We start from the raw sequence: 23,609 nt of genomic DNA, 5'->3' as shown, positions 1-23,609 counted from the left end.
TCAGTGTAGGCTTTCAAGTCGCGCTGCAATATTTGATTAGTTGTTCCCATCTGAACCGTCGTCTGCAGCCATTTGGCAGCCTTCTCAATCTTCGAAATATTCTAGACAGACAAGTAATGCATACTAGCAGTTAAATTCGATAAATTACCAAATGGCGAACATATCAATTATCATCATCATAACACATAAGAGATCATGCGATTGTCTCGTTAGCGTTTCGTCAAGAAAATATCACACCTTACCTGTAGTTTCAGTGCGTTTGAAACTGAGAACTCATCTACTGCAGCTGAACATCTGACAGTAACTCATCTATCACCTCACCAATACAGAAAAGATAGAAACTTCTGAAGCTCAACAGAGCTTTGAACAATTTTAGTACAACAATGAGCATTAAACAGCAAACAACGTATCCAATACGACACAACTTGAACAGTTTTATACATCAAAGCATCACTCACGATAATGTCAACATAGTCGTGACGCCCAGTTCCATCAACAAGGATAGAGGTCAGCTCTTAGTACTAGTAGCTGCTGATCGACATACAACACACACGAACGCATGCGCACGCAAACAAGCAATCCGAGCAACGTACATACCATGAGCAGTTTGATAGTTACTCATGGGAATACAAGTTTTTTTTTTGGTTAAGTAGGAACCTTTCTTCCAAGCTCATGGTGGAACTAACAGCAGGTCGGCATCACTTGCCGTCCTTGCTGCCACTGAAAAGATAGTCGAGCGAAGAGCCACCACCTGGAGCAGCTTGCACCTTGGTTGATGGACGGTCCTGCAGCATCGCACGGCAGCTAATATAAGCATAAAATGTTTCATGGTCCAGATTTCTTAGATGTCTCTGAGCATTTTCAGCTCTGTTTCAAAAGGCGGCACTTAGCTCCACGACCTCCACCTAGGCACTAGGCAGACCATCACTGCCTCACCCAGCATCTAGGCATTTTGTCTAGGTACTAAGAGCATTTTCAAGGATTGATTTATATATGGAAATGGGAGAATTGAGGATGGAAGAAGATGAATTATGGTGATAGAACTCATTAATGCCTAATCATGTTAAATACGTTGTTTTTTATACCAAATTCATCTATTTAACATGCTATCGAGGAAAAAACACAATCTCCCAGGAACACCTAGGCGCTAGGATACCTGTTCAGAATAAACGATCATGAACATTGGGTTGTCATATATAAGGTATTTTAGTAAACTACTCACTATTAAGAGTAGAAGTGCATGACAAATTTAAGAATCCAAAGGATTGAAGGGACTATCCATCTGAAAGGCCAAACAACTCAGTAGATAGATTAATGCAAATTGCGTAAGCACGAGACATTGACATTTACATGTGTGGGAAATTTGAAAGTTTCGGGTCACTGCAAAGCATAAGTAGACCCAACAGTCTCAAGCGTTGTTCGAGAAAAAGTAAACCCAAATGTTAGAGTCTTGTCTTGTTTAATTACTAATGCTCACCACATAACAGCAGGCAACATAGATTATTCCCACTGATATTAATGCCATACTAGGATTTAACAGCTATGATTGCAATAAGATGTTACAAACATAACAAGGATGATCTGGGCTCTTCTAACTGTCAGCGATTTACTAAGATAGGTCAGTTGAAAGAGCTTGTCAATGTAACCATTCGTATAAATGCAAATGGAGAACAAATACTATAATCATATTCTTAAGGGTACTCGTTGCAAAATCTAAACGAGCACTTCTAGATCATAGGCTACAAGCAAATTATGCATGAGAGCAAACAGAAAAATTTTCTACATCCACCAGCACAACACCCAATCGCTAGTCCAAAATAGCATAATCAAAATGCCCAAGTGTCATTGGATACTGACCGTAAGGAAATTTCCACAGTTCTGGCCTTCAGCTCTCATGTAATTGTTTGATCTACTACTTTGAATACCAGCTGGGATATCTTTTAGTTTCTCAGCAGAGGACGGAGGTGTTGGCTTTTGAACAGGTGCAGGCTTCTCAGCTGATTTTGGAGCTTCATCACTACCAAAGAGGTAGCCTAAGGAACTCTGACCACCCCCACTGCTAACACCACGACCCATCTTGTTGAAGTTTGTCAATTACTCTGCAAAAATCAGTTTGAGGTATAAGAACAGTGTTATCTCCAGAGGACCCAAAAAAACTTAAGCAGCATGCAACACAATATAAAATTCTAAAGACAGAATCCATGCTTAAAACAACAAAAGGAGTTTCATTGTGCTACTTTTGTTCACCCAATAGACAGTTTACCATCAACAAAACGAAGAATTTTCAGTTGTTGGCATCTAATGACTCAATTTCTTAAGCTAAGGGGGTAGGTCACACTAACACTTTGCTGCATAGCATACCAATAATTAGGTAAACATGAGTACTCAAGTGCCCGCACATACTTCTGACTACTGATCAACCACCATTTTTACCCAATCTAAAGTACTAATTCATATGACTGTGAAACAATCTGTAAAAGGGAAATCCATACATGAGTACAGCTTACTACTTCGGCTTGCTTCCTTTTTAAGCAATGTCGTTGAACCACTTACACAAAATAGTAATAAGCCGGTGCCACAAGATTTGCTCAATTATTGGTTCAGAGAAAAGTGCAAGCCAACTAAAGAAACCTGGTCTGGTACAGCCTATTGATGTATCCACCCCAACTCCCCCTGACGGGTAAGCTATTGACAGTGGCAGCAAACAAGACACGATGGCATTATAAAATTTCTCATCTATAGCGACACAAACAAGGCCAATTGCGTAAAGGCACTGTTCAAAGTTCAAAAATAAATTCCAACATGCGTGCACGCACGCACCGTGGTTCGTCACCGACAAGCCAGAAACATTGCCATTTTTCTTTAAGAAGAAACGCAATAACTAGGAACAGATTCGCGGAATCTCTGCGCCTAAGCTCCTGTTCACAGCAACGAACTGTCGAGAGCGCCGGCAAACCGAGGAACAGATCGAAGACCAGCAGGCTCAAGCAAGAACTGGATCGCACAGCGCGGGATTACCCCCTCTTATCGTCAGGGAATCTAGCGATCCGGGAATCTAGTGATCCAGCAAACAAAGCCTCGCCAGATATCCACCTGAATCAGCACATCGCGATGGCAGATCACACCGCTGGAAGCAGCAAAATGAATGCAAATACACCAGCAACCTACCCCCAAACGTCCAACCCGAAACAGGAAACCAAAACCCACGCCCCAGCGCGCCGAGGACGCGGCATCAGGCCGTCCCAATCGCCAGACTGCCAGGAAATTTGGGGGAAAATCCCCGCCAAACCTCGGGGGAAATGGCGGCAGCGGGGGAGCGGCGATCGGTGCCGGAGCCCGCGGCGGAGCTAGATTCGGGGAGATCACGCACCTCGGTCGCCGGATCCGGGTGGAGGAGGCGGGGGATCCCGCAGCCGCCGCTGCTCGCTGCCCAGAGCCGCAGGTGAGGAAGGCACGGAGGGGGAGCCTCCCTGGTTGGCTCGCCGTGGCTTTTTTTAGTGGAGGGAGTTTTTTCGATACAGTTCCTCAAGTTATCGCTAATTGCGATTGACATTGACATGGCAACCGGGGGGTAATTGTGATTGGTAATTTATGCCGCATTTTATTTATTTTCTCGCCAATTTTTATGTATAGTTGAAATGAACCTAGCCATTTCAACAGTTATGGTAAGTGATTTTGTATACGACACTGATTCCAAACTAAAAGACTTCATAATTGATGTTCTTCACGGGTTATTCCGTGTAGTCCCATGTGTTGGATGTAGATGGTTATACATGTAGATATTCTATAAGTAAGGACTAAAAACTAATACAATTATTTTTCTCTGATTTCTGTTGGCCACACAAAAAGGCAAGTTTATTGTGTAGCATTTTACCATTTATTTGATGGCTAGAGGCCCCATTGTTGGGTGCATTAGGGTCATGGTTTCCAATCAGAGGTGGGTATGATGCAGGGCAATGGCAGGTTCTAATGATCCAGTGGGTGGATTTGATCGACTTGTATAGGTAACAGGGCCCCACAAAAGGATTCTTATGTGTGGATTGTAATTAGAACATGTTGTGATGTCTAGAATTTAGAGCCCAACGAGTATCAGCCATTGGATCATCCTTCCTCATTGCACACGCTCATTCCATTCCCAACAATTGACATGCACCAGGGGACGATGCGGATAGTAATATATGTTGAGCAATATCGGGGAATGGTGATAATATCCGTTGTGTTCGTTTTCTCATCGAAGTTTATATTTTAATATAAATGAGCCTTGCTATCGAAATTGTTGCTATAATAGTTTATTGCTTCGCACCAATTTAATAGAACTCCAGACAAATGGTATTCGCAAAAAAAAAGAACTCCAGACAAATGAACTCCAGTATAACAGTTTCTCGATTCACACCCATCTAATAAAACTCGACGAATGATCTCTGCAGTAGACCTATAGTAGTTTGTTGGTTCACATCGATCTAATATTACTCCACACAAATAGTCATTTATATGCTTAGACTTACATTTACCATGCATGCACATGTTTTACATGTGAGACCTAAAAAAATGATATGTCATATTTTTCTATTCAGGTTTTTAAGACCAGACAAGCATCTTTGCTATAGATCTAGATCTGATGGCTAGAGGCCCTGTGTGGGGTGCATTCGGATTGTGGTTTTGCATCAGGTGGGTATGATTGAAGATGATTGGTTCCGGCCTTCCAGGTGGATTCGGTGGATCAGGTGAGCGAGATCTAGGTGGGGGTGGGGCCATGGAGCACGATAGGGATGAGCTATATTTTGGTCCAACAAAAAGGAGTTATTGCATTCCATTCCCATTTCCTCTTACTAAAATTTTATTTACTTAGCTCCAACGTGTCCCTCTCCTTTGATGATATAAAAAGTTATCAAATGATGTGTTGAATTTTCTGATCTCCGAATCCCTGATCATTCCCACTTGCCAAGGGCAGATTTCAAGTGCTTGGCATAGCACTCAAATCGAAGTCAATGAGCACATTTCAAGGGGATCATACCCAGAAAAGAAAAGAAGATCAAGTTTTTGAATAAACTGCTAAATATAGGTAAATTAAACAACCATAATGATTGTGATGCCTGATCTGCAACACTTGCAATCCACAATTGATTCCAATAATGTAACCCAACTAATGAGTAGGAAAAAACTCTTTTGAAAGAAAAAGGTCACAGGCTAACAGCACAACACACCTCGTATCTCACTCTTCTTCCTCGTATCAACGACAGATGAACAGTTATGCACAGGTAAAAAAGTGGAGGTGCACATATCATTGGTATTGCTATAAACAGGGCATAAACGTATTGGTGCATATGTTCATCCGACAGCTCCCTGGATTTCAATCTTGTCAAACACAATTTACAGCCATCTGAGTAGAAGGGCTTAAACCCAGAAAGGAAATATAATCATAAGCACAAGGGGAGATACTTGATGTTAGCCTGCTCCCTGTGTATGGTATTTATTCGCTGGATCCATCATCATCTTTGCTACTAAGGGTGTCATCTTTGCTACTAAGGGTTCGTATTATCGCTTCTAGCACCTTGATATCACTATCTTTCTTCGCAATCTCCTCTTGCTTCAGCCGCAACTCCTCCATGTGTAACTCAAACACTCCTACAAGATGTAATCGTGATCAAAGAAAGCATTCAGTTCTCGAAAATGCTTAGCCTATCAAAATGCTAGGCATGCTAGTGTAGAAACAGGACAGTACATACTTGCAGTGTTCTCCAGCTCCTTTGTGACCTCCTGTGCACGTAACTCAGCGGCTCGTTGGCCGGCTTCAGCCTGCCGTTTCTCTGTACGAGCTCGAGCTGCGGCAGAAATGGCAGCATCGAGTTCGCGTTCAAGAGACTGAACCCTCTGGTCAAGAACCTAATCCACAGAAACAAGTGCAAACTTAGGTAACTTATGCCAGAAAACCAATAAACATGACCACCTATTTCCCCATCTAGAACATATATGGATCCGGCCGCAGCAGAGTCGAATGGTCAATGGAATTTGCATTTATGTACTTCCCTCTGGATACATATACTTTTCAAATTTGAAAGTACATGCAAATCAGGGAAATAACATGTTTTGGTTTTGTACCATATACATTGTTTCATAAATTACAATAACTATAACACATCACTTCATAGTTCATACACTGGATTTATTACTACAGATGCACTGAAGACACAAACTTTATTAGATATTTATAAAAAAACCTTATCAATTACTATTTATGCGGAGATCCTGAAATACAAAAATGTCCTGCAATCCGAAGGAACTAACTTTAGTTTAAACTCAATATAGAAAGTGATGAGTTTACAACAAATCAACTAAATACTGATGTCTTAACTTATGCTTCAACAGACTCCAATTAAGTTGCTATAAGCTGGAGTTCGTTGCAATAAGCTTGAGTTAAGGACCCCAAGCTATCTGTGATAAAACACAAAAGAGAAAACAGTACATAACCTATTCTCACAATAGAGTTTAACAAATTAGCATAGCATGAACTTTTGTTTCTGGAGATTGTGTAATCTCTTCCATATCATCAAATTGACAATATATGTAAAACTCAAAGGAGCAAAATTTGACAGCTAGAGTCAAACAGATGGACACATCATAATATCCTACAGATGAACACGTCATGTGTTACCCAGACAACCTTGTTCTAATTTTTTTTATCAAGTTAGACACCCTGCACCCATATCATCCAACTGATATTTGGCGTGTCCCCAAAAAATCTGCTGAATCGGACACTGACACCCGCGTCCATGTAACACAGCCTATCCAAAAGATGGACTTGTAAATCCACCTTTCCAGATTTTTCCGATAGTTCATCGCGTCGCTAGATCCAAAATTTAGGCTGGTAATGCACATTTTGACAAAGTACATCCCTGTATCTTTACATTTCCGCTTCCCAAACATCATATCATTGTTGGCATATTACAGTAAAACAACAAGCTTGCATATGGAGTGCAAACATCTTAGAGTGTGTCAAGTCCAGCACCATTCTACAATAACAACGAAAGATTGAGAGGTTTCATTGGCAAGCCTTTAGCATTCAGTTTGACCGATCAATTTTTCCATTCCATTCAAAGAACAAATTCCATTTGATCGGACTCGATACCAAAACCCATGCCAAAGAGACACAGGCCACACTAGAGCGAACCATTGAATCACCCAAAACCACACCCAGCTCAAGGTCCCCTCTTGCTTTCAGAGTTGCGGGTTCCGCATTTCAAGTGAACTGGCTCGAATCCGCGCCCTTCAGAAGGCGACGCCAAGCAGCTGGAAGCGGAGCCGCAGAGAGGGCAGGACCGCAGGAGGGATCGGGGACGGACAGGACACGGCAGCGACTGTGGGGAGTACGCCGTACCTTGATGGTGCGCGCCTGGTCGGCGGCGAGCGAGGCCTTGGAGAAGATGTCGTCGTCGACGAAGACGGCCTTCCGCGCGAGCAGCTTCTGCAGCCCGTCCACGTTGGCGCCCAGCTCCCCGAGGTTCCCGATCGCCGCGCTCCACCGCTCCCCCGACGCCGCCGCCGCCGGGGCTCCGGACGACGACGAAGGAGACGGCGATCCCGAAGCAGCCGCGGCGCCGGGGGCGGGCGCGACCGCGGCCGCGGACTTCTCCCTCTGCGCCGCCATGATGATCCCCGCCGCCGCCGCCGATCTCGGCGGAGTCGCTTCCTTCCCCCGTTTTTGCGCTCTGGCCCCTGCGCCTTGCCCGAAATTACAGAAAAGGGACGAACCCCGTGCCGACAACCCGCCAAGTCACTGACGTCCGGGACCACCTCACCTGCGGGCCCCACGCGTCATCGCCGTTAGACGCCATCCCCTCCCGTTACCGCCTCCGCCTGAAATATCCGTCGCCCACCCGCGGGCGTGGAAAATATACGAGCGGATCGGACGGTCCGATCCGCCGCCGCTCGTGCCGATCCGATGGCGGAGGCCGCTCCCGCGAGCCCTATATGTGCCTTGCTCCCCCCACCCGCGGCCTGCTCCTCCTCCACTCGGCTGTCGCCGCCGCCTTCCCCTAAACCCTTCTCCCCGAATCCCCTGCTCATCGGGTAAGCGCTTAAACCCTAGCAGCTAAATCCCTGATTTTTTAGGCTGTTTTCGGTCCGATTGATGCGGTCCGTCGCGTGGAGTGATGCGCGCGGCGGCGATCCGCGTCCTTTCTCTCTGAGATTTTTTTTTGGGTGGGTTGGCGGGGGGGGGGGGGGGGGGGGGGGTTTGCTGGATGCGTCGTTGGGGAGCGAATGGCGCGTGGAGTGGGGGCAGGGTTTAAGATTTCGTGTTGTTTGACGAGGAGAGCAGATGCGGCAGTTTATGGTTGTTTTCGTGCCTTTGCGCGGGTAGGGGTTTAGGGTTTTGCCTACCTGGATGGCTCTGAGGGGGTGGGGGATCGAGCGTTGGTATGTGACATCGCTTTGTGGTTTCGCCCCTTCGCGTTGGGTGGTTAATCAGCTGCTAGGTTACCCGCAGGCGTTTCCTGTGCTTAAGGTAGCATGGAGCTGTCGTCTAGCATATATACAATATGGTATTTCCGGTGCTCTGTTTTCCCCTGCAGTTGATGGAAGCTCCATTTTGTCACTTAGTTGATGGATGCTTTTTGTGCACTTTTTCTTTTATGTTGTATTCTTTCTGTTACGATCTTTTGATATAAGAAATGTCAGATTCGATAACTGTGAGTCAGGCTCTATGTAGCAACAAACTTCACCTGTTTCTGAGGCTGCTTTTTGAGGATTACTCCCAAGATCATTGTTCCATATAATCGAATAAAAAAATACCAAGATCTATACTGAATTAGTTTGTTCCATGTCTTTTCATGTACAAAAATCAAATTGTTCGTTGAATCTTTTGACTGTTGAAACGGCATCATAGTTGTTCATAGTGGTGGCTATTTGTCTCCTATGAGCTTAGAGGGTTCATGGTTTGCCTGGTGATTCTTGCTTTGTTAATTGGAGAAATCGCTTGTCCACGCTACTGATAAGGCCTAGCTTCTCCATGAGTTTGAAATCTTATTTCCCCCCCCTGATTCGCTGTTTTCTCAAGTGTCATAATGTTTGCACATCGTTTTGGGTTTAAACAAAACACATATTTTCAAAACATTGGAAGTTGTCCATGCAATTGATTGGTGTCTGGAACATTTATTTCCTGCTGTACTTAGTACAAAAGTACCTTCAAGCATCTCCGTTATTATTGGATATAAGTATTACATATCTGTTTCTAACACTAAATCTTCTCCTATTGCAGTTTGGAACAATGGCGCTGGCTAACAAGCTTGGTGGTCTGCTCAAGAAAGCCACTAGTTCAAATCCTTCTATCTATCAAGCAATCAGATGCATGTCATCATCCAAGCTCTTTGTTGGAGGTTCTGGCCTGTGAATAATTTATATGCTCATCTGCTTATTTGTCAATCAACTTGTGCTCTATAATTTCCTCATACCTGTAAAATATTGTTCAGGGCTTTCTTATGGTACCGATGATCAAGGTCTCAAAAATGCTTTTACCAGATATGGACAGGTTATTGAAGGTATCATGCCCTTTACCCTCTTCGTGGCTCTACTTACTTTGCTGTGCCTGTCTTGGCTCTACTCTTTTTTTTTTCTGGACCTCTCTTGGCTCTACTTTTTGTTGACCAGATATGCTTCAATCTGTCCAGCTAGGGTTATCATGGATCGTGAGTCTGGGAGGTCTAGAGGTTTTGGCTTTGTAACTTACACATCAACTGAGGAGGCTTCAGCTGCCATCACAGCAATGGATGGATCGGTTAGTTCATACTTGGGATGGTTATTACTTGTGTTTTCGTTTGCATGCTAATGTTTTCGGTTGCATGCTACTGATATTTCATCATGTTTCAGTTAAAATAATTTTGCTATAACCAACTAAAATTTATCCTGTTTGCATTCTTAACCTTAGTTGGGGCTAACCTCTGTTCAGGCCTAATCCTAGCTTGCTCCCTCCAATCCTTTTAATTTGTATGCATTAATAGAAATTATGATACATTAAGAGTGTTGATAGATGGTAAGATTTGTTGAATTTTTTGTTGATTGTGTGTTGTTCGTTATTCACGTTCATGGTCTGTGGTTATATCAGTAACAGAAAGCTTTTTAGTTCAAGTGTTCTGCTAATATGAACTCCAGTGAGTTGTAGCTTGGGCAGTACTAATGTGTTATTTGATCAATGTTAAGAAAACCATGATATTCAGAGTCATTAATGGAACCATTTCATTATATTGGGTGATTCTATACTTCTTTTCTGCCGCTTTTTAAAACGTCAATTTCTATGTATGTGGTATGTTAATTTAATCGAAACTGTTTACGTATGTTCAAAAGGGATACAATGATTCCTTGATTTGTAGGCTTACTATTTGCTCCGTGATTTAATGTTGATCTTTTGGTTGGTTGCATTGAATTCAGTTCCATACGAAACATGCAGTGGTTTATATCTTTTTAATTTCAAATGTCTTATTCTCTTATTCTTATGTAATTACTATCCTGCACTCTACTTCCTTTCTTTGCTGATTCCAGGATCTCGATGGAAGGAACATTAGGGTTAACCATGCTACGGAGAGAACAGGTGGCTTCCGGGGCAGCGGTGGTGGTGGCTATGGCGGCGGTGGCGGGTACGGTGGTGGTTATGGTGGTGGCGGTGGTGGGGGCTATGGTGGCAACTATGGTAACAGGGGTGGTGGTGGCTATGGGGGTGGAGTTGCAGGTGGAGATGAGGGCAATTTTGCTGCTGGAGGAAGCAACAATTTTGGTAACAGCTTTGGTGGTGACAGTGGGTTTGGTGGAAACCCTGCTGGTGGATTTGGTGCTGCCAATGGCTCCCCTGGTGGTGACGAGTTCTCTCCCAGCTTCAGCGGCAACAAGAACGACGAAATCATGGATGACATGTTCAAGGATGACGAGCCTGACAACTACGCCGACAAAAGGGCCTAGCTTTCATCCTCCGAGCTACCCTAGCATATCAGTAGAAATGAGGTGAAATGATCATCAGGATCAATTCCAGAACAATCTGTAGTGGCTGGTGTTTTTCTGTTAACTTTATAGGTCTCTTCTGTCTAAATAACGGAACGAGGCACGTTGTTTTGAGTTTGCTGAACTATCGAAGTGTGCTTTATTTGACCTGCTCTGTTGCATGTTTGCACTTCTGGCAAACGATGGCAAACATTCCTGTCTTTAGGCCATTTTGCTAGTGTTATCTGTTATGTCCTGGCCTGCTAATCCATCTGGCTTGCTTTATGCCATCTGGAATTATGTAGATTCAGAGTTATGTTAGTTTAATCCTTTAGTCATTCATTAAATTTGTTTTCTAGGATTGGCCAAAAAAAAGTTGCTACTAATGTGAAGATGGTCTGTCCATAGATGGAAAGATCTGTAGATCTACTCTAGGTTGATAATTTGTAGGTGAACATAATCATTTCTGAGTTCCAGGTTGAAGTTCTCAATTGCGGTAAATCTTTTGACTTTCCAGAATACTAATCTGAAGAAGATGGTTTCTCAGATTTTTTTTTTGAAATAATAGATGGTTTCTCAGAATTGTTTTAGGGGAATGCTACGTATGTATCGAAGCCAAAAGAGTTTGTGTCGCTACTCAAATATTTGGTGTCGAAATCAAAAAGGACGTAAACTTAGTTTTGCATGTATCGAAGCCAAAAGAGTTTGTGTCGCTACTCAAATATTTGGTGTCCATATCAAAAAGGACGTAAACTTAGTTTTGCATGACAAATCGGAACGTTTATGTTGCTGGGAGTAACCTGAGGAGTGCTTTCGGCGTCGTAACAGATAAATTGTATCCCAGATCCTTGAGCACTCTCCACTCCATTTTCAGCATCTACTGATGAGGAAGGTATCAGCTCTTGTTGCAAGTGCACTGGAAGTTGAGACTGGGTCAACAAGAAACAAATACCAGGAGCACAGAGATCGATCTCATGGTATTGTTAGGGGAATTTCTTTGCAATCCTCACTACTGAACCGTGCACCTTCATGTTGGTTGCGGTGATCATTACCGCGCTGATGAGTTTGGAAATATCATCTGGAAGATTTCGTTGCTGTTACGTGTTTTGCTTGTACTCTTTCTTGTGCTGCTGCTGCTGCTGAGGCCCTGTTGGACCCATCCCATCTGTTCGGAAACGTGTGGGATTGGTGTGGCACCGAGCTTTACGTCCCTGTCTTGGTCTCCATTTGCTCGGGGGAAGAAGACACAAGGGTCGCTGTTATCATCTCCAAACGGTGACACGAGTGCATCGTCGCTTGTCCGCGTCTCGCCATCCTCCTTTTCCAGCTCCCCATAAATCAATCTCCCAACTCCATTGGTGAAGGTGGTGAGATCCCCATGCGCCGCACGAGTTGAAAACTCCATTGATATCAACTTATCAGGTCGGGACCCTTTTTTTTTCCCCTCAGTGATAGGAAGAAGGATCTCGCCAGAGTTTTTGCGTCAGCGGCCGCTTCGCACTTGCCGCCGCTAGCTACACGCTTAAAATGGCCGTGGACAGCGTTGTCGCATGTGCGTCTTCTCCCCTGCTCGCTTGGGACAAGGTAAGTGGCTCTTCTTGGCTTCTTTCGGTGTTCATGTTCGTCTTGCCCTTGTCCATGGATTCTTCGTCTTGGGATTTGGGAATTCTTGCAATTTCAGAGATGGATTTCCAGAACACTCATCTTCTTGCAAACTAGCAGCTAGCATCCCAATTCTCTGACGAACAGATGTGAAAAATTAACACTCTTGCTCAAAGCAGGTGATCGCAGGAGGAGCCCTCAAGATGCTGGTGATCGAGGACAAGGCCGGCGCCATCGCGCTGATGCTGGCGTCACTCCTGTTCCTGGGCACCTGGCCGGCCCTGCTGACGCTGCTGGAGCGCCGTGGCCGGCTGCCGCAGCACACCTACCTGGACTACTCCCTCACCAACTTCCTCGCCGCCGTGCTCATCGCGCTCACCTTCGGCCAGCTCGGGGGCGGCAAGCCCAACTTCATCCCGCAGCTAAGCCAGGTGACACACATCTCTTGGTAGTAACTGATGAGGACGTTCTTGCAACGACGAAATCTGAATGATTCTGAAATTTGGGTGAATTTTTGTGTTGATGAAGGACAACTGGCCTTCGGTGCTGTTCGCCATGGCCGGAGGCGTGGCGCTCAGCGTTGGGAACCTGTCGACGCAGTATGCCTGGGCCTATGTGGGTCTGTCAGTGACTGAGGTCATCAGCTGCAGCATGGTGGTAGTGATAGGTAAGGTTTGAACTTGCAGCAACAAATGTTCTTGATCTGGTAATGCTTATTATGAAACATTCTTGACTTCTGGATGTTTATTAATTTCATATTACATCTCATGTGCTATCTTATCTCTTGTATTTTTCAGGCACGACGATGAACTACTTCCTGGACAACCGCATCAACAGGGCAGAGATACTCTTCCCTGGTGTGGCGTGCTTCCTTGTTGCCGTCATCCTCGGCTCCGCTGTCCATGCCTCCAATGCAGCTGACAACGAGGAAAAACTTAGGTAATTATGCTGTACTCCTATATTGCTCATATTTTTTTCTTATTTTGCACTATTCGCTGTTCGACAAGGATCTTTCGGTCTTTCGTATTTTTCACCACGTCTGTAACTGAATTACCTCCTACTTTCAGACATTTTTCTGAACGCTAGGCCTTTAGCATCTTCCATTCACTGGTCTGATCGTCATATCACATAATGTTGCAGGGCAAGTGAAAGTGAGGAACCAAGCAAAGAAGCACTTAATAAAGGAATGTTATCCAATTATGTCGGAAGAGCTGCTGCTGCTGCTGCTTATGACGATCATTTCTTGCAAATTGTAACTTTCCATAATTTCTTCAATTTCAGATGCTCCCAAGGACTTGGAGAATGGAGCCTCTGGAACTAAGCATGTCACCAAAGCTGAGGCAGGCACTGCAGAATTCCTCATCGAGCTCGAAGAGCGGCGTTCCATCAAGGTAACATGTCGTTTCATCATCCAGTCATCCTTAACATCTTTGTTCTCAACATTTTTCTGAAAAACTGGAACATGCTCCACGTAGCAACACGCAGGACTGATCTTCAAGATCTTCCATTGTACTACTTACCTGCAGGTATCCAGGTCAAGCACCTTCTTCGGGCTTGGTATAGTGTTCTTCTCCGGCGTGTGCCTGTCGCTCTTCTCCCCGGCGTTCAACCTTGCCACCAACGACCAGTGGGACGCCCTCCCCGCCGGCGTGCCGCACCTGGCGGTCTACACCGCCTTCTTCTACTTCTCCATCTCCTGCTTCGTCATCAACGTCGTCCTCAACATCCTGCTCCTCTACCGGCCGATGGCCGGCGCGCCCAAGTCCTCCTTCAGGGCCTACATCAACGATTGGAAAGGCCGGCAGTGGGCCCTCCTCGCCGGCCTGATCGGTGGCTTCGGAAATGGGCTCCAGTTCATGGGCGGCCAGGCTGCTGGCTACGCTGCTGCTGATGCTGTTCAGGCATGCCCGTTGCTTGTCCTTTGTTTAAATTTAAATTGATGACGTCTAAAACCCTGAACCTTCAAAATGAAAGTTTGCAACTTTTTGAATCACGAGTTGTGTTTAAGAAAATTCTGATTTCTGTTACTTTTACCAGGCATTGCCGCTTGTGAGCACGTTCTGGGGCGTCGTTCTGTTCGGAGAGTACCGGAGGTCGTCGCGGAGGACTTACATCCTGCTCGGGTTCATGCTGTTCATGTTCATCACTGCCGTCGCGGTGCTCATGGCTTCGTCAGGTCACAGGGGCAACGAGTGATCACCCCTTATGCTTCTCAAATGATGTTCATCTTCTGTTTGCAAGCGCCAAACCACCCTTGCCGTCAGGATGCAAAGAAATTCAGGCAACAAGGCAAGGGCGCTGCTTCAGGAACCAACAAGGGGGATTCCATTCATGAGATTTAAAATAAAATGGAGATGTAAATAAAAATGCTTGTGGTGCGATTCCATGATAACTTAAAAAGTATAGAACTATATGTATGATAGTTTTTTTTCCTGTTCTTTCCAAAGAATATTTGTGGCAGAAAGGATAGCAACTGAAAATTGTTCAAGAAGTTTCTCAATAAGCTTCTCAGACTTGTTGCGTTCATCATGCAACATTAAGAGGCAAACAATTGCAAATGCAAGGAACAGTATTTAAAATGCTTTGACATGTTGAAACTTTAAAATATGTTGCAGTTCTTGTCTTTCCAGAATATCAATGTGAACTTGTGAAGAGAAAGCGGCCAACCCTCATATGTAGCATTTTAGGGGTATTTTACAAGAACTAAAATTGTTTCCATAGTTTGACCCAATTCACGGTTTCCACCAGAGATGTGTAGTAAACTACCCCATTTGTTGAAAATTTGATTGACCACCTCTATTGACCCTTCAATTTCTCTGACCAACATTCATTCAAAGATCTTCAAAATTTGCTAGCTATATCTTTTGCTTCCTAATCTTTCTTCAGCTTGAGGGACATTTCATGCCTAATACCTTTACATCTATAAGCTATTACTGCCATTTCCCTTTTGAAAAGCATTTTGCCAGGCACAAATTTTCAATGAAGGTATCTTACAAACGGTATCTTGTCATAATTATAACGATAGATGGATTGATAGTTACAATCCTGCAATTATCAACTCAGGGCAGCAGCCTGCACACAGGCTTGGCTTTACACGCAGGCCATTTTTATGCCGGTCGGAACAAATGCTAATAATCTATTCTAAGTCTAATGCAAGATCTGAAAAAAGTTCGGGAACAGAAAAAAAAACTACTTGGGGCAGCACAAGGAGATCAGATGAGTAATTTATTGATTTGGTGTCAGGATGGTTGCAGCAAATGGTTGAATCAGCGGGGAGCTTGTCAAGTGAAGAGTGACTGCAGCAGCTCCGGTGACCTCAGGTTGGAAACACACTCGAACTGCAACGGAACACATTTCATTACATGGTTGCAAAACAACAGGCTTTTTGACTTGCACAGCGACAAGAAGGATATTTGTGATTTCGTTTGCAAGTTTCTACTCTGATAGAAACTCAAACAGCAAATTCGTGATTGTATACCTTTTGCTGCCCGTACTTTTCACGAATGGAATTGAGGGGACAATCTCTGGTGTTGTGCTGCAGTTCCTGTAGAGCGCACACACACGTTCGAATATTGGAGCTTTTGTAAGAGGTGTAGTACTCAAGAGTAGGGTTCTGTAAAAGAGAAGCCACTGATTAAATATAAGACAAGTTTTAAGATGATGTAGAGATACATATGCAGTGCTTTTTGTACAAACCCATGGATGATCTGATTGGTTTAGTGTCCATTTTGCAAGGAAAACTGAAGATGCTGCCACCACTGAAGGAAGAAATTTCAAGAAACCATAGTCGATCAAAGTCAACTCCGCTAGATATTTGGCCAGGTAACACAAAGTAGACAAAGGAGCCTGGAAATGTAGTTTGGCAACTTAGCGTTGAGGATAATAAATATAAATTGGAAGGAATTGTTGCAATGTGGTTGGGTGCTGATCTTACGGTACAAGAAGGTTGTGCTGCTCTAAGGAATCTCCTGATCAAAGTTAATGAAAGCAAGAAAAAGTATGTTAGTGAAGAAACGACTTTGGTTGGAAAAAGGTATGTCAATATGTGTGTGGTCACCAAGAGTAACCTGAGAAATGTGTTTGTTGTTGGAACAGATAAATAAAATCCCAGGTCATTAAGCACTTTACGCTCCATGTCCAGAACCTGTGGATTTAGGAGGATGTCAGCTCTGGAAGCTCAATGGCTCTTTGCATATATGTTGAGCAATCCCTCAGACTCCAAAAGAAACAAATACCTCAGCCTTTTGATATGTACTGTCTGTTATGATACAGAATTCTTCAACGCTTGGAGCACAGAACTCTTCATATTTCCTGAAAATAGAAAGCTTATGAAATTTCTAGTGACATGGAAATCACAGGCACTGTATCATAAGTAAAAATAATCACATAGAACTTGCAGAGTCATTCATTTGTAATTATTCAATGCATTATCTAGAGAATAAGATGCCTCTGTAGCTAGGCAAACCACATGCCCATATATTATACATTCTCCTATCAACTGGACAACTGCAAAGCTTCTCAACATTAAAGTATTAAAATCCAAAACTTACGACGCAATCAGCATACTGGTTATTCCTAGAAGTTGTAGTTCCTGCTTTTGAATACATTTCTGAGAAAGATACTGATCAATAAGATATACTGTAAGGTAAAGTGTATCTGCCACAAGCTTATATTCTTCAGAAACCTGAGAAGAGAACAATATATAAAACTTCATAAGCTGAGAAGCCATGAGAAGCAAAGATTCAAATGTGTACAAATGATAATTATCACGTGAAAAGGAAAAGGCAGATGCCTTGAAAGCATGAGACAAATGTATCAAGTCTGATTCTTATGCTGAAGACAACAGTCATTATACAATGACTGCTTCAGCATATCATGCTCTCACCAAGTCATCATCAACTGGTTCAGTTTTTTTTTTCAAATAAGCAGGAGCTGCGCAACATTGCATTCAGGAGAAGAAAATATTTAGAATACAACCCACACACATCCAAATTGGTTCAATTATTTCACATAATTTCTTCTCTTCTCTGACATCAGATAACTACGATATACGTGGACAGAGAAGGAAAGAATTTGCATAGGTACAGTATGTAGCACCCATATATAACTAGATACTTCATGTTTACAATGTGAAGTTGTGCAGTGACATGCCAATGATGAATGCCCAATATTGGCCTAAAAACATAGTTGTAGAATTTATTCATCAGCAATCCGTACAAACCTCAACAAGCCAATCAATTAGAAGACCTCGCATGCTCTTTGTGATATCCTGTTGCAATGTCTCCATGTAATTTGGCCTAGGTCTTCTTATAAGCTGGGGGATAAGACAAGCACATAATGGAGTCTGAACGCAATCAATCTAGAATAACATGCCAACAATGCAGCACAGAGATGAAACACAAGTATCCGAAACAAAACATTCTAGATCATAGGAGTTGTGAAATGTGAGGGAACCAATGGTCTGCCTAAACAGTATTAAGAAGATTTTATTTTTCACCAAAGAACATTAACTTACCTCTGAGGCCATTAGATTTCTGTATATCTCTGCAACGTAAGTAACACACATTTGAGGATCACCATTATTTTTGTCAATGTCTACAATGTTAAAACCATCAGACCCCCCTGTAACAAAATACAGATTTTTAGCTGCTATACCCACTAAATAAGACGTATGAGATTCTACAAGTATCTCAGAAACAAGGCATTACAAACACATTTACGTCACAGTTTTGTTGTTTCTATGTTCCATGGCTGCAGAATTACTGAATGATAATCAATAGTATACTCAGAAAAGATGCAGGCCAGCCAGCAACACAGGGTAACATGAGTACATGACAAGACAAGAATTTTTGTGGAATTAGCTGTTGTTCTGAGTTCTAACTAATTTTAAGCATGGCAGGATGCATTTTCAGATGTAGAGTCCAGGATATGTTTCATTCTATCATCTAAAAAAACTAATTTTAACTAAGAGAAGTCAAGATGTTTAATGCTGAAAAAAAAAGATGCAACTGGACTAACCAGCCTTTAAGGCAGCAGTTTCGAGTTTATTCCTGGCATTTCTTTCCTCAAAGAATGCCTCATGACAAGCATGGTCTCTGTTTCGTTCAGTATTCTGTAGTGACAGAGCCCCCTTGTTTTCAACCAAAACATTATGCTTCTTTTTCTGTGCCAAAAGGTCTACCTTTCGTGTTTCTTCAGCACTGTTAGAATCATTCACAAATGAACTCCCCCCAACATCCAGGGGGGGAAGCTTGGGGATCTTTGCACACTGCTTGTTTATGCTCGGTCCATCCTTCTGGGAGGGCCCAGACTGGAACAAAGGACATACTCATCATTCTATTGACAATGATTGGTAAAGTGTAGATTGACAAATAATGGTAGGATAAAGTAGTATTGTGTCGAATATCTTGATACCTGCAGCTTAGTCACAACAATGCACTTTTTGGAAGCTAATTTAGCACAGCTGTTGTTGGTTACATTCTTGAGAACTGTGCGCCTTTTAGGCTGAGGAGCTGAAGCTCCAGCAACGGTGGAAGAATTTTCATCTGAAGCTTTCCTTTTCATCTTTCCTGTTGCAGCATGTTTTTGTTCATTTTTCAGATGAAGTGGTAAAGAAGGAGCCGCCCCAGATCTTGTACAATTTGCAGCAGCAGCTTTAGATCGTGTGATTCTACCACTGGTTGCTTGACAAGCAATAAGTACTGGTTTTTCCTTTCTTCCAGCCATGTAAGCCTGAATTTGCTAAAACAACAATGACATTATGATATGTAGATGGAGGGTAAAGAAAAGAATAATGTGAAAAAGACGTGTTTTTGAGAACATGATAGAGCTGTGGAGCCGAACAGGTAAATTGGACTATGAAGTATGGCATTAGGAATGATGCTACTTTATGAGATAAGCAAGGGCAAATGCAGGGCTAACATAAAAATAAGTTTTTTGGTGAGCATACGAGACATATTTGCAGATGTTGAATTAAAACTATCTGATGTCATGAGAGCACAAGCATAAAAATCATGAATACTTCGACATACTCCATTCTGTGCCACATTTCTTTTGAATTAGAAAATTAATAGAAGTGGAAACCCACAGCCATGAAACTAAGATTGCACATTTGCAGAACCAACTTGAAATGTAACTAAATGTGAAACTGGGTTATGTTGTTTCGTTTTCTTCAACAATAAAAGGGCTCCTTTTTTTTTCCAGAAATTATGGTGTTCCTGACACGATAATGTTTACCTGTTCACGAGCAGTTTCTATTTCTTTTCGATTCTGCACGATTGAGACAAAAATGCAAAGAGGGATACTAGCGGTTGATCGCCACACAACTAAAGTTAACTTGCCCATGCACCATTTTTTAAGTAGATCAAACTGGAAAACATAGCACATCTACACCAAAGAAAAATCAAAGCCCGTTTTTTTTCAGGGCACACAACCTAAATCTCAATGGGGCCGGATGTACCTTTAATCCCCAAGGTTATTTGCAGGGAAATGAACTTGTACTACACAATTCCCACCGTGTATCACCCAAATCTGGGATGAGCCGTACGCCGATTCGGGGAGAGATAAAGATTCGGGTTTAATCGCTTGCAGCGAAGGGAATGCGCTGCAGAAAAAAGACGAAAGATTTGCTGAAGAAGGGAAAGGTCGCCGAGGGGACTTCCATACCAGCAGAACGGAACCAATAAATCAATCAAGGTCCGTACCAGCGCGCAGATGAGGACGGCGGTGGCTGCGGGACGGCGAGTGCCCTGGATCTCAGCGCCGCCCGGCGGCGTGAGGCTCAAGAGCAACCCGGACGCTGGTTGGGGGTTTTAGGCGTTCAGGGCGGGCTGGGGTCACCATTTGAAACAGGGCCAAATCCGTAATTTTGGCACAGTAAAACACGGTAATTTTTGTAGCTTGTTGTACTTGAAATTTGAAATATATTTTTTTACCATTTTCCTATCATGGATCTATCGTATATGGTTATTCTAATTACTGATAGAAAGTTATAGGGCTTGAATTTGAAAACGTGCGCGGGCATTTGTGGAAGTTCAACCTATAATACACCCTCCTCCTTAACCTTTGATTATGGTAGTATAATCCCACAATCAATTGTGCCATCTGTTTGACTCATTTGTTCCCACAAACAACAAATCAGATAATAAATTCCAATCAGTTCAAGTAACGGTTGTGATTTTCAAATCCAGCGGATGTATTGGTCCCTAACTGAAGGATTTGAAACCATGAAAGATGAACATGATATGACTGCAGCGGTTGTATGGGTTGACTTGGTGTGGTGCAAACATTCTCTTTGGTTCATGTTGTCCGTGACCGATAAAAGATCACATGAAAGTCACAAAATTATCAGATAGACATCACATTGTACTGGATTCACAGGACATAACATTGGCTCCCTCAAACCCTCAACATCCACATAAAAAAGATGGAGGTAAAAAAGAAATGGTTCACCCATCATGGAACTCCTTTATTGAGGTTCTTGAAATCAGTGGTGGGGATAAACACAAGAACCCGCTCACAGTTCTTGCCCCACCTCTGGATTACTAGAACCCAGTGTTAAACCAAAGGAGCTCCATTGGTAGTTAATTATTCATCGGTCGACACTTGACACTGTAAGGATCGGTATCAGTGTTGCTAGGAATAACATTATGCCAAGTAGGCCATCAGCTCGGTGAAATCAGAGACAACCCAGTCGGCTTTTCTTGCAACTGCCTCCCTCATCTGGACTCCTCCATAGCAGATAAACAAGTCCGCTCCACCAGGTTGCCGAGCCTGCCAATGCCATATGTGTAAACATGAACTTGCAGTAAAAGCTAAACAACATATAAAGTTAGGACCCGTTTGGCACGGCTCTACCTTATGCAAACTCAACATGTTTCCACATTGCAATGCTTATATCAGGATGGGAAGAAAGAACTCACGCATCTGTAATCAGGCTAGCGAAATCGATAGATCCCTCTTACCATTTCTTTACCATATGTAAAGACAATAAAAGTGATTAATAATTAATCCGTTAGCCTTTTAGGGAACATTTGCATTTTTTAAAAGCGCTAATGGAACCCAATTTATGAAATGATAATGAATGGCTCACTACTGCAGTGCTACCTTGGTTCCATAGGTACAATGTAGTGAATGTACAATTAAATATCTCAAGATCAGTTGCACCATCTCCAATCATAACAAGTGATTTGTACCTGCATTTCTGCACACACAACAGTACATCAACAATGCACCAAATTGCCAATGCCAAGCAGAAAAAGGTGCAGTGGTAAGAGTTGCATTCAGACCTGTCTTATGTGTTGAACTGCCACAGCTTTACCCCCAATTCGTGAAGTAGGCTTGGTGGGGTCAAACCCAGCATACTCTCCAGAGGTTCCAAACAGTAACTGATTAGCAAAAATGTTCTCATGGGGGACACCAAGCTCCAATGCAACAGACTGGCAGAACGAGCAATGGGTAGGTCAAAGACAGACTTTGTTGAATATGGAATAGCAGCATACATATTACCTAAACTTATCACATTATTTTATAAATTAAGAGTGTAACACATATCAGTTTATGAGGACGGAATAAAAAAATGTGTATCAAAGAATGGAGGGATCTGGTTTTGTTTATTGTTGTAATCTTTGAAACTGTGTCAAAAGTAAGGCTAAAGAAACATAAAGTTGAAATGAACAGAAGCTTGTGGGATCAAAATCAGAGTATAAAATGCACACTGACTTCCCTGAGATATCACTGGGAAAGTATTGGACAGCTTTAGTGTTTATACCTTAATCATCTGTTGGAAGCCCCCAGAAACAAGATACACATCAGTATTTCTAGCTTTTAGCTTCTCGATCAGTTCAGAGATGCCATTAGATATCCTATAGATCAAATGTCACTTGCATCAAGACTAGTAGAAAAACGAGAGGCCTAGCAACAAGACTACAAGTAATGGGTACAAGCAATATTACCATGCAACATGAAACTTGTATCAGGTGGCTGCATCGATATGTACATGCAGGAGATAGAAAATGTATCAAAAGGCTTGGAGCATTGCGATATACAAAGCCACCTCTGTTTGAAATGAATAGGAAGTTATCAAGTACTTCATCATTCAATATGAACCAGGAAATGTGGCAGGAAATCAGGATTACAATCAATTAAAACAATCCATTATTTTCTTCTGTGATCTAACCATCTCAAAAACATAACTAAATGACAATAGAATATCCCTTAAAAGATAAATACAAGAATGCGACAATGAACTTGCATGTGGGCTTACCTTGGTGGCCTCTTCTCTATACAGTCCTGTACTTGGTCAATGGATGGCTTGAATAGAGATAACCGAGCAGCAAGCGCCTCTTCAAATGCAACTGAACCAGCCATGGCCCTATAAACAAGAAACCAAGATCAAAATTAGCACTCAAATTGAACATTCCACAGCAACTTGCAGCATTACGCAAATGGATTACTTGGCTACAGCTCCAGAAGCTAACTTTTTTTTAATTACTTAGCTGTCCACTGGGCAACTGCCTGCCCTGCCCCGCAGAAATCTGCAAGCTCATCGATGCCCTAGTCCAGGAAGACTGTGCTGTCGACGTCAAAGCACACTGCGTCAGCATCGCACCAGGTCCTGATAACCTCTGGAGAGAATACCAAGGTTGGCATTAAGCGATTCTGACTAGTAGAGAACCACAACGTAGTGCACAAAAATAAATCTCACAGCACTGACGTTTGGAAGGCTGGTTGTTCTCCAAATCTGAGGAGGAAGCACTCTTGTACGCCTCAAGTGCTGCTGGTATGAAATTGAGATGACTTGAAAGTTTAACTTGGTGGGACATAGGCTTCCTCAAGGCTCTTGGTAAACCAGAATTTGTTCGCAATCTAACTGAGGACACCTGAGGAATGTAGATCAACTGGGCTGGATAGATTTGCTCTCCATTCAACTGGGCCATTTATGTATGCATCTGTATAGAATTAATAGGAGAAAATATATAAAAAAACATAGCTTTTTATGATCATTGCACAAAGGAAACCCACAAGTTATTGGACTAGCGCCC

At 42.9% G+C, this 23,609-nt stretch overlaps 6 protein-coding genes across 11 annotated transcripts; 2 read left to right on the top strand and 4 right to left on the bottom strand.

The window, feature by feature from the left end:
* Positions 1-390: 390 nt before the first annotated feature.
* LOC117847378 (protein SPIRAL1-like 3) lies at positions 391-3,530 on the bottom strand. The gene is made up of 3 exons (XM_034728586.2): positions 3,371-3,530; positions 1,858-2,099; positions 391-785 (listed from the first exon to the last, which is right to left on the bottom strand). Exons 2-3 carry the CDS (start codon positions 2,074-2,076, stop codon positions 699-701), a joined length of 306 nt encoding a protein of 101 aa, XP_034584477.1. The 5' UTR covers positions 2,077-2,099; positions 3,371-3,530; the 3' UTR covers positions 391-698.
* A 1,727-nt stretch (positions 3,531-5,257) lies between these two features.
* Positions 5,258-7,720, bottom strand: LOC117847377 (uncharacterized). Its single transcript, XM_034728585.2, has 3 exons — positions 7,376-7,720; positions 5,727-5,883; positions 5,258-5,625 (listed from the first exon to the last, which is right to left on the bottom strand). Exons 1-3 carry the CDS (start codon positions 7,643-7,645, stop codon positions 5,471-5,473), a joined length of 582 nt encoding a protein of 193 aa, XP_034584476.1. The 5' UTR covers positions 7,646-7,720; the 3' UTR covers positions 5,258-5,470.
* Positions 7,721-7,911: 191 nt separating this feature from the next.
* LOC117847376 (glycine-rich RNA-binding protein 4, mitochondrial) lies at positions 7,912-11,133 on the top strand. Its single transcript, XM_034728584.2, has 5 exons — positions 7,912-8,067; positions 9,257-9,374; positions 9,468-9,536; positions 9,666-9,772; positions 10,534-11,133. The coding sequence occupies exons 2-5, from the start codon at positions 9,266-9,268 to the stop codon at positions 10,945-10,947; spliced, it is 699 nt and encodes a 232-aa protein (XP_034584475.1). The 5' UTR covers positions 7,912-8,067; positions 9,257-9,265; the 3' UTR covers positions 10,948-11,133.
* Positions 11,134-12,186: 1,053 nt separating this feature from the next.
* Positions 12,187-15,078, top strand: LOC117847374 (ureide permease 1). 3 transcript variants are annotated; one of them, XM_034728579.2, is made up of 9 exons: positions 12,187-12,329; positions 12,415-12,549; positions 12,747-12,998; positions 13,096-13,234; positions 13,365-13,506; positions 13,708-13,751; positions 13,849-13,958; positions 14,094-14,468; positions 14,605-15,078. In XM_034728579.2, exons 2-9 carry the CDS (start codon positions 12,493-12,495, stop codon positions 14,761-14,763), a joined length of 1,278 nt encoding a protein of 425 aa, XP_034584470.1. In that variant the 5' UTR covers positions 12,187-12,329; positions 12,415-12,492; the 3' UTR covers positions 14,764-15,078. The 3 variants fall into 3 exon arrangements, with proteins under 3 accessions (XP_034584470.1, XP_034584471.1, XP_034584469.1); XM_034728580.2 differs by having other exon boundaries at positions 12,220-12,332; XM_034728578.2 differs by having other exon boundaries at positions 12,244-12,549.
* A 434-nt stretch (positions 15,079-15,512) lies between these two features.
* On the bottom strand, positions 15,513-20,425 carry LOC117847372 (cyclin-A2-1). Of its 4 annotated transcripts, none has more exons than XM_034728574.2 (13): positions 20,271-20,425; positions 20,027-20,170; positions 18,982-19,308; positions 18,586-18,877; positions 18,083-18,189; positions 17,789-17,881; positions 17,118-17,251; positions 16,803-16,878; positions 16,635-16,711; positions 16,502-16,535; positions 16,264-16,413; positions 16,046-16,180; positions 15,513-15,905 (listed from the first exon to the last, which is right to left on the bottom strand). In XM_034728574.2, the coding sequence occupies exons 3-13, from the start codon at positions 19,291-19,293 to the stop codon at positions 15,849-15,851; spliced, it is 1,467 nt and encodes a 488-aa protein (XP_034584465.1). In that variant the 5' UTR covers positions 19,294-19,308; positions 20,027-20,170; positions 20,271-20,425; the 3' UTR covers positions 15,513-15,848. The 4 variants fall into 4 exon arrangements, with proteins under 4 accessions (XP_034584465.1, XP_034584466.1, XP_034584467.1 ...); XM_034728575.2 differs by having other exon boundaries at positions 18,982-19,299; XM_034728576.2 differs by lacking the exon at positions 20,027-20,170 and having other exon boundaries at positions 20,271-20,396.
* Positions 20,426-21,213: 788 nt separating this feature from the next.
* On the bottom strand, positions 21,214-22,935 carry LOC117847379 (phosphoserine phosphatase, chloroplastic-like). The gene is made up of 5 exons (XM_072292459.1): positions 22,832-22,935; positions 22,337-22,430; positions 21,887-22,004; positions 21,762-21,769; positions 21,214-21,339 (listed from the first exon to the last, which is right to left on the bottom strand). Exons 1-5 carry the CDS (start codon positions 22,933-22,935, stop codon positions 21,214-21,216), a joined length of 450 nt encoding a protein of 149 aa, XP_072148560.1.
* Between the last annotated feature and the right edge of the window lie 674 nt (positions 22,936-23,609).

This window comes from Setaria viridis, chromosome 3 (assembly GCF_005286985.2).
Source record: "Setaria viridis chromosome 3, Setaria_viridis_v4.0, whole genome shotgun sequence".
Taxonomy (NCBI): domain Eukaryota; kingdom Viridiplantae; phylum Streptophyta; class Magnoliopsida; order Poales; family Poaceae; genus Setaria; species Setaria viridis.
Note: the sequence above shows the minus strand (reverse complement) of the source record. Positions and strands in the feature narration are given on the sequence as shown.

Bases quoted from the DNA above. Each gene is read 5' to 3' on its own strand.
- LOC117847372 (XM_034728574.2), bottom strand. From the start codon at position 19,293: ATGGCTGGAAGAAAGGAAAAACCAGTACTTATTGCTTGTCAAGCAACC. The intron at 16,414-16,501 runs GTAAGATCAGCA...CTACATTTCCAG, and splicing joins CAGCACAACCTTCTTGTACC to GCTCCTTTGTCTACTTTGTG. The intron at 16,181-16,263 runs GTTTGTACAAAA...TCTCTTTTACAG, and splicing joins ACCAATCAGATCATCCATGG to AACCCTACTCTTGAGTACTA.
- LOC117847377 (XM_034728585.2), bottom strand. From the start codon at position 7,645: ATGGCGGCGCAGAGGGAGAAGTCCGCGGCCGCGGTCGCGCCCGCCCCC. The intron at 5,884-7,375 runs GTACGGCGTACT...TCTGTGGATTAG, and splicing joins ACCAGGCGCGCACCATCAAG to GTTCTTGACCAGAGGGTTCA. The intron at 5,626-5,726 runs GTATGTACTGTC...TACATCTTGTAG, and splicing joins GGAGCTGGAGAACACTGCAA to GAGTGTTTGAGTTACACATG.
- LOC117847374 (XM_034728579.2), top strand. From the start codon at position 12,493: ATGGCCGTGGACAGCGTTGTCGCATGTGCGTCTTCTCCCCTGCTCGCT. The intron at 12,999-13,095 runs GTGACACACATC...GTGTTGATGAAG, and splicing joins TCATCCCGCAGCTAAGCCAG to GACAACTGGCCTTCGGTGCT. The intron at 13,507-13,707 runs GTAATTATGCTG...ATAATGTTGCAG, and splicing joins GACAACGAGGAAAAACTTAG to GGCAAGTGAAAGTGAGGAAC.
- LOC117847378 (XM_034728586.2), bottom strand. From the start codon at position 2,076: ATGGGTCGTGGTGTTAGCAGTGGGGGTGGTCAGAGTTCCTTAGGCTAC. The intron at 786-1,857 runs GTCAGTATCCAA...GCGATGCTGCAG, and splicing joins ACTGTGGAAATTTCCTTACG to GACCGTCCATCAACCAAGGT.
- LOC117847376 (XM_034728584.2), top strand. From the start codon at position 9,266: ATGGCGCTGGCTAACAAGCTTGGTGGTCTGCTCAAGAAAGCCACTAGT. The intron at 9,375-9,467 runs GTTCTGGCCTGT...AATATTGTTCAG, and splicing joins ATCCAAGCTCTTTGTTGGAG to GGCTTTCTTATGGTACCGAT. The intron at 9,773-10,533 runs GTTAGTTCATAC...TGCTGATTCCAG, and splicing joins TCACAGCAATGGATGGATCG to GATCTCGATGGAAGGAACAT.
- LOC117847379 (XM_072292459.1), bottom strand. From the start codon at position 22,935: ATGGCTGGTTCAGTTGCATTTGAAGAGGCGCTTGCTGCTCGGTTATCT. The intron at 22,431-22,831 runs GTAAGCCCACAT...TTTGATCTATAG, and splicing joins ATAGAGAAGAGGCCACCAAG to GATATCTAATGGCATCTCTG. The intron at 22,005-22,336 runs GTATAAACACTA...TCGTTCTGCCAG, and splicing joins GCTTCCAACAGATGATTAAG to TCTGTTGCATTGGAGCTTGG.